This window comes from Rhododendron vialii, chromosome 3a (assembly GCF_030253575.1).
Source record: "Rhododendron vialii isolate Sample 1 chromosome 3a, ASM3025357v1".
Classification (NCBI taxonomy): domain Eukaryota; kingdom Viridiplantae; phylum Streptophyta; class Magnoliopsida; order Ericales; family Ericaceae; genus Rhododendron; species Rhododendron vialii.
This window is the reverse complement of record NC_080559.1, coordinates 27677985-27686353: the sequence shown is the minus strand read 5'-3', so window position 1 is coordinate 27686353 and position 8369 is coordinate 27677985. Positions and strand designations below refer to the sequence as shown.

Sequence of the window (8369 nt, the reverse complement as noted above, 5' to 3'; positions counted from 1 at the left end):
GGTCTGTCTCTCTCCCTCTGTCGTTGGGTTAAAAAATTAGGGTTAAAAAATTATACGAAATTGATCAATTGTTATTATTTTGTCTCTTGGATTGTAGTGTGCTGTCATCTGCTAATTCTTCACAATTACTTTACACTCCCCAAGTCAAGAATGAGCTCATACCAAAAATTAACCAAGAGTTTGACAGTTTAGAGAACGTTCGGAAATTTTACAACCGTTATGGTAAAGAAGGTGGATTTAGTACCCGAGCACATACTAGTAGAAAGAATTCAGACCATGTAATCGTTAGGAAGGAGTTTTGTTGTTTCAAACAAGGGTTGAGGGTCCAAAAAAGTACTCAACCAAAGAAACGGCGTCGGGGGCTAACTAGAGAGAATTGTCGTGCAAAATTAGCTGTTGTGAGGAAGGGGGAAAAGTACGTTGTCTCCCAATTTTTCGAAAGTCATAATCACGCACTTACGTCTCCGAGAAGGGTGCATTTGCTCCGATCCCATCGCAAAGTGTCCGCTGCCAAAAAAGCTTTAATAGAACAACTTTCAGCAGCAAATGTGCCAACATGTCAACAAATGACTCTATTTGAGTTGGAATCGGGAGGTCTTCAAAATGTTGGATGCTCACAACAAGATCTTTATAATTATAAAAGGGATATGAAGAAAACGGTAGACGGACATGACGCCAATATGTTGTACGAGTACTTTGAGACTGAAAAAGTAAAGAATGACGGTTTTACTTATACAATAGAGAAAGATGATGAGGGGAGGATGACAAATTGTTTTTGGGCAGATGCAACCGCTAGAAAGTCATACCAGTATTTTGGGGACGTTGTGGTGTTTGATACTACGTATAACACTAACCGTTATTCTATGATTTTCGCACCGATTTTAGGGGTTAATCACCATAGGCAGACTACTCTTTTTGGGTGTGCATTTTTATGTGATGAAACAGCTGAGACTTTTGAGTGGCTTTTCAAGGAATGGTTGAAAGCAATGCCCGCAGGCCCTCCCAAAATGATCATAACTGATCAGGATCCCGCAATGACAAAAGCAATTGGTATTGCTCTTCCGAATACGCATCATAGGTATTGCATGTGGCACATTACGAATAAGTTTTCAGAAAAATTAAGTGCGTTGTCCTACAAAGAATATTATGAGGAGTTTAAGAATTGTATATGGAATTCCGAGACCCCTGAACAATTCGAGGCTGGATGGGTAGAGGTGATAAATAAAGCTAACTTATCCGGCAATGATTGGTTACAAAACTTGTACGAAATTCGTGAGAGATGGGTTCCTGCATACGTGAGACACATTTTTTCTGCCCACATGACTAGTAGTCAAAGAGCCGAAATTACTCATTCATTCTTCAAGAGGTATGTGTCTAAAGAAAATTCATTGTTGGACTTTGTGACGCGTTTTGGGAGGGCACTTGCACGTATACGCCATAATGAGTTGGATAGGGATCATAAAGACATCAATGAGAGGCCCAACTTGAAATCTATGTACCCCATGGAGTCGACAATGAGTGAATTGTATACATTTGAGATATTTTACATGTTTCAAGATGAGCTCTTTCAAAATACTGCTTATAAAGTGATGGCAACAAATGAGGACGAACATCGGGTTGTGTATGCCGTTCATAGGATAAAGGGGAGTGGTTCGAGGGTTCATGAAGTTGTGGTAGATAAGTCGTCAAACCATGTCCGTTGTAGTTGTAAGATGTTTGAGTGTGCCGGAATTCCTTGTCGGCACATCTTGGCTTACTTTTCTAGAATGCAAATAGAAGATTTGCCTAATGAATACATCTTGTGGAGGTGGACAAAATCAGCGAAGGCTATGCGAGTTAGAGATGACTTGAGTTCAGGCATGAAACAAATATGTGACACGCCTTTGTTAGAGCGGCGAAATAGACTCTTCCAACTTGCTTCTACTTTAATTGATGAGGCCGTAGTATCTGAGGACGGAACACAATTTGTGGAAGAACTTTTGAGTTCGGGTCAAAAGAAGTTGTGTGACATGAAAAAAGTAAGCGAAGATGGTGAAGGGAGTGCTATCCAAGTGTCGATTATTTGTGATCATGGTTTGAAAGAACCGCTTCAAGTGAGGGCTAAGGGTTGTGGTAAACGACTCAAGGGAGGGAAAAAAAAGGCTGCCAAGAAAGCTAGGCGTTGTCATGGTTGTGGGTTAACAGGGCAATCGCACGACAAAAGAAATTGTCCAAAACTTCTCAGCACGTATGTGTTCAATATTTGTAATCTAAATTTAATTATTTCATTGTTTGCATTTTAATTCCTCTTTTTTTTTGTTAGATCTTCGCAAAATGCTGAGTTGAATGATGAAGACGACGACGACGAAGACGACGACGATGCTTGTAAGTGTTTATTATAAAATGCTTCAAACGATTTTGTGGTACATCTATTTTGTTTCTTCTATTGATAATATTGCCTATTCGGCTTGCAGGATAGATTGGTGTAGCAGTTTGGAACTGCTGTTGGGGCTTTTGTGGTTGCATTGCATGTGGGGTTTTCTGATTTTGTTGTGATGTCATTCTGAAACTTCTGATCTTGTTGGTTTTGGATAACGTTGTGGTGAAATGCTATTTTCTTTTTTTGCGTGGGTTGTAGAACTGCTTTATTTATTTGTGATTATGCTCTGAACCTTGGCTTACTGGTTTGTTGTTTTTCTCCATTGAATAAAGGCTTCCTGGAAGATGAATTTAAAACAACTGACGAAGGCAAAAATGATTTTGGAAAAGACCATCAGTTTCTACTTTTTCCCCAAAGAGGAGGAGATGAGTGAGGAAGAACTGGAAAAAATGATGGAAGAGCATTACAGACCAGGTGCTGGTTTCGTTACGTATGCGGAAGATTCGTTACGTATGGTTGCATTAATTGCATGTGGGGTTTTCTTCTTCTTTGTCGTCGTTTTAGTTTCTGGTTATGGCAAATATTTAGCTTTGTTTTTGGTATGCCAGTATTTTTGCTCTTATTGGGGATGCTACTGCGAGTGAACTAATGTGGAAACATGTCAATTCAAATGTAGGCATGCAAAGGTCTCTGTTCTATATATTCGAGCCGGGTGACACCAGTCCCAAGTAATGAAATTTCTCATTTCCTCTCTGTGCGAAGCAAATACAATGAAGTTTCAGTTTCAGTGGGCACTTGGGTCCGGGTGAAGAGTGGGAAATATAAAGGGGATCTAGCACAAGTCCATTGGACAGAGCTCTTTACTAGATTATTTTCTGGTCTCTGTTGTAGATTGTTTTCTGGTTTTCAGGTCGTATCTATGGATGATGCACGGAAGAAAGCTATAGTGATCCGTCTGATTGTGTTGGGATTTGGCTTTGTTGCTATTTTGTTATACCTTTTTGGTGATATCTGTGGAATATTATTGTTCATGAATTCTTTTTATACCATTTGTTTGAATCGATTCTTTTTATACCATTTGTTTGAATCGATTCTTTTTATACCATTGTGTTTCTCGTTTTCCTTCAAATTTGTGTGGTGATGAAAAACGTTTTTGCTATATGATTATCTCTAATTGCGGATACTATGCAAGGAGGATTGCACAACCCATTCCTATTTACAAACAAGGAGTACCACTGAGCAAGAAATATCTGGGATACCAATTTCCTTGAAAACCAAATCAATATTTGAGTCACTTTTAGTGGCTAATACAATAGCTTGTGGCCATATCACTTGGTGTGGCCATACAATTTCCTTTTGCCATTTTCTTCTCGTTTTTGTCCCCTGTCAACATATGCCAACTCCAAAGGATCACAGAGCCCCTCATTTGACGAAAACTGAACATGAATTCTGCTCCCTCAGTAGCAAAGAGAAAAGGTACTGCTGGACAATATTTTCGAACTTATCACCAAATTTTCAAATCTGCAGTTAGAGTCACACAAGCTCATTTGTACACACCACAAAGCACCAAGAATGTATCACATGTGCTGCCAATGCGTGGTTCAAAAAACATTCAGTGTACCATACTCATAAAGCAATAACACTTGCTCAAGTTTCAAATTTGTACACATCACGAGCTTGAAATTTTGTTCAACTTAAGCTTTACATAAACCAACTAAAAGAAAATATATATCGTGACCAACAAAATTAAAATTCCTATTACAGCTCCAAGAAAGAGCATTGCAATGTACATGCAATGTTTGGGCTGGTTGGAAGGAGTTTGGTGATCCATGTTTGCTTGCACAGGTACGAGCAAAGGTGGATAATCGGTCGGGAGTTGAGCAAGTTGAGGAGACAGCAATTGCACATTGGAATGAGCTTCAACATATGCACTCCAAACATTATTTGCCTCTTCCAATGAGGGATACTTTTTAAACACAGCCCCAGAGAAGCGAGTTACTTGTTCACTACAAGCTATCCAACTTTCATAGATTCCCGGGACTTTTCCAACAAAAACAACATAATAGAACCTTTTTTCTGCCATTCTTAGAAAAAAATTAACTTGATAAGCAAATAAACAAGAAACAAGATTTTAGTACTTAACATGCATGCAAAAATGAACAAAATTTCCTCGATTCATCTGCAAGCTCTAAAATCCAGTAAAATCAAATGGGGCACACTTTTTCTTTTTGGGTGATTTAAGAAACCCTAACTCGAACAAGAGACAAATCCAAACCCAGTTAATTTTAAGGCATGTACCTCTTCAAGTAGTTTTCAAGTAGTTTCGAAATCTAGTAGATTTTGTAAGTTCTCAACAACTTCAGATAGAGTTAATTTTTGCACCAGTGCTGCAACTTCATATGTTTCAGAAAATGGTTCATAGTCAACTTAAGCATAACACTTTTTAGGATCATCTATCTACCATAAAGAACCCTGCACTTCTTTCTTTCAAACTGATTTAACACAATAAAATACAACACACACACACACACATAGAGAAACGGAAAAAAAAAAAAAAAACACCAGATTTTCGGAAAAAAAAAACACCAGATTTTCGAAAAAAAAAAAAAAACCAGATTTTCGAAAAAAAAAACCCCTAAAAATTGGGGGTTGAACAAATTGATTGAGAAAGAGAGAGATACCTCGAAGAAGGTCGGGTCTTCGTCTTCACTACTGTACCCACGTTCGATTTGTTCTTCGTTCGGATCTGCGAAAAAAGACATACAGAGGGTCATTTTTTTTGCGTTGAGTTACGAACGAAAGGGGGAAGACGGGGGGAGAGAGAGAGAGAGAGAGAGAGAGAGAGAGAGAGAGAGAGAGAGAGAGAGAGATACCTGGAGTGATCCGTTGTTCTTCGTTCTTCGATCCGTTCTTCGTTCTTCGTTTCTGAATCGCCTCTCTTTTTTCTCTCTTCTTTCAAACGAGTAGAATGAGGCGTACTGTAGAAGTTTGGGGGGTTATGACCCGTGTGTGGTTTCCGGATGACCCGCGTGTGGATATTACCCGACCCATTCCTCATTTTACCCGCGAGATGCCATTTTAAAATCAGGGCCGTGGGATCTCATCCAACGGCCAGAAGAGGACGTCCGCAAGTTATGATTTGTGAGGACGCCCTTATTAGAATTGTAGTGTATATATATGTAGTACAAGAGGGGAGAGGGAGAGAGAGAGGGGGAGAGGGAGAGAGAAAGAGTGGGAGGCCGAGAGATAGGGAGAGAGGTGGAGTGTGTGGTGTATTTTTGTTCACTTACACAAGTTATCTTATAGCCTTAAAGTCTATTTATGACATGCCAACCCATTCTAGGCTACTTTAGTCATAAACCTAGCCCATGATTTTGTTCTTCCTTATAAGTAAACTCTTTCTAGGACAAGACAAGCCATAAACCCTTCATAATAACCTAGGATTTGGCCTAAAATTGGATTGACAAGTGAGGGAAGGCTAGGATCTTGATTAAAGGCCTGAAATGACAAGTCAATGGAACAAATCCATGGGAGAATGGGAGAGAGAGAGAGAGGGCCGGCCAAGAGAGGGAGGGAGAGAGCTCAAGTTTTTGCTATAAATAGCACCCCCCCATTCACCATTCAACTCACACTTTCATCCTCCAACTTCTCTCTCTAAGAAAACTTGTGTTCTTACTTCTTCTTGCTTAGTTTTTTCTTGTTCTTGAAGTTCTTCCTAAGTTCTTCAAGAAACTCATCCTAAAACACCTTTTCAATCCAAAAGTTTAAGTAGTTTAGTCAAGATCAAGTTTCGAGAGAAACCTTTCTCTTTCGAAACTACCGGAAGCCAATCGTAAGAAGTTACTCCGCCCAAACACCAACTTACTTTCTGTAGTCGTCAACTACCGCCAAGAAGAAAGGTAGAGTTCCTTTGTCCACCAACTCCAAGTATAGCGTAGAATCGTATGTTGGAAGTGTAAGTAGATTCTCCGTATATAAGGTTATCTATTGCTTTAAATGTTGAAATGCATGATAATTAGTAAACTTATTCTTGCTTATGGAAGTATGAACATGTTGGAATAATCGACTTTTACTCTACTAAACATGTGTTGTCTTGAATTTCCCACAAAGGAAGAAAGAACGGTTTTCGAAAGATAAAACTTTATCGTAGATAAAAGTATTCATATTTTGATCCTTAGATGGTTATGAGCATGTGTTATGAATTGTTTGTATTACTTGTCTTGTTGTAAAGCATAAGTGGTTTTCATTCCAAAGGCTTTCGTACATGTGACGTTATGCTTTAAGTTGTGATTTGAGCATGTTTTGTAATATAGAGTTGGATGATCTTGCTAGTTTAGTTTCAAGATTACAATGAATGATTCATGATTACGTATGAGAAAAGTCCTACCGCGGAATCGTTACATGAAAATGAGATACAGAAATCGAGAAAGTTAGAAACATGACACCTAGGGTGTGATTAATGAAAATGCGTGTTTTGGAAAGGTGAAATGTTTTGAAAACCGCAATGTGGCCGGACGTGGTAGCCCATTGTGTGGTGTGTGTTTTGTGTGCCAATGGGAACCTGGTGCGGCGGAACCATTGTAAGGATACGTGGGAGACTGGAACTGAGGTTGGGTGTGTGGCTTGATTATCTGCGGAGAGGAGCCAATGCAAAGTGTGCCAATGGGAACCCGGTGCGGCGAAACCATTGTGAGGATACTCGGGAGACCGGAATGGCGGAACTGAGGTTGGGCGTGTTAAAAACGATTTTGGAAATGTTGATATGGTTATGAAATGTGGAAAATGGTGACACGGTCTACGAGGAGTCGCGTAGGAAAAACTTGGAAAATAATGGACACCAACGTTAGTTTGATAATGAATGAGGATGTGTTATTGTTAACCATTTTGTCAAATATGTATGAACTATGTGGAAAATCATTAAATTTATAATCGATTGTTCGTAAGTAAGGGGTTAGTAGGTATGAGTTGTTCTATTGAGCTTTTGTAGCTCACGGTGTTACCTTTGGTGGCCTTGACATATTATATTGGCGGCGACGCCTGTATAATGTGTCAGATCTTATAGACGAAGAGGGTGAACTCTACACCTTGGAAACCTTTGGAGCCGATGAGCTAGCCAAGATGGAGGAAGAGGCAGAGTAGTAGATAGGAACCCTAGTTTCCTCCCTTATTTGAATAAAAGTACTTTTGTTTAGGGTTATGATGTAATATTGAGCTAGACTCCATTTAATTTTCAATGAAATTGTTCTTTTAATGTTTCCAAAATTAGGGGCGTTACAGTTTTTGGCTTCCATTGTATTGTTAATTGAGAATTTGTTTCAAACATCATTTGGTCATCCCATGTATTTTCATGTTTTTTTATGCAATTAAAACAGAGTTCACTGATGATTACTACCATTCTAAGTTCGATGAGGTTCTTAGTATTCAAGTAGATTATGATGTCAAATTTCCAAATGGTCGTAGTATTGAAAATTATGATGCACATTCGGCCCTCTCACTACCCTCATTTATTGCTCTAGATTCTTGAACTATGTCTGTTTTACAAGAGAATTAGGGAAAAGCTAAATGCCCAAGGAGATTCTCGAGGACAGTTTAGAGTCGTAGTATACCTGTTAAAAGCAAAAAAAGAGGAGGGTTTTCGTAATTGAATTACCAATTACAGAAACAATTTGCCTACATCATGAACATTTGTAGCGCTTAGACTACACATTCAGGCTTCTATTTATTTTCCCTGACAAGTACACACGCATCCTTGCCAGGTTCTTCATGCTATTAACCTTTTCTTGTGCGCTTCATGAACTCCCAAGTCCTAATTGCTTCTGATTTCAATTCAGGCAAAGCATACCGGTGTGAGGATATTTTCTCTTTGATCTCTCAACTCCCGCCCCCTGCCCGTGAACACAGAATGTGATTCAGTTCCCATGTCTCATCTTCATCTAGCAAAATGGGTTTAGATTGTTTAACCGATTGGTGCTAATAGAATGTGCAACTATAGAGAGCATATCATCATATA

At 39.1% G+C, this 8369-nt stretch overlaps 1 protein-coding gene across 2 annotated transcripts; it reads left to right on the top strand.

Moving 5' to 3' along the window:
- Window positions 1–2854, top strand: LOC131318986 (protein FAR1-RELATED SEQUENCE 5-like). Of its 2 annotated transcripts, XR_009197851.1 has the most exons (4): window positions 1–2227; window positions 2303–2364; window positions 2454–2510; window positions 2692–2854. XR_009197851.1 is itself a non-coding variant. In XM_058349066.1 (3 exons), coding segments are annotated over exons 1-3 (1725 nt in total). In that variant the 5' UTR covers window positions 1–566; the 3' UTR covers window positions 2456–2651. The 2 variants fall into 2 exon arrangements, 1 of the variants encoding a protein (XP_058205049.1); XM_058349066.1 differs by lacking the exon at window positions 2692–2854 and having other exon boundaries at window positions 2454–2651.
- Window positions 2855–8369: the final 5515 nt, after the last annotated feature.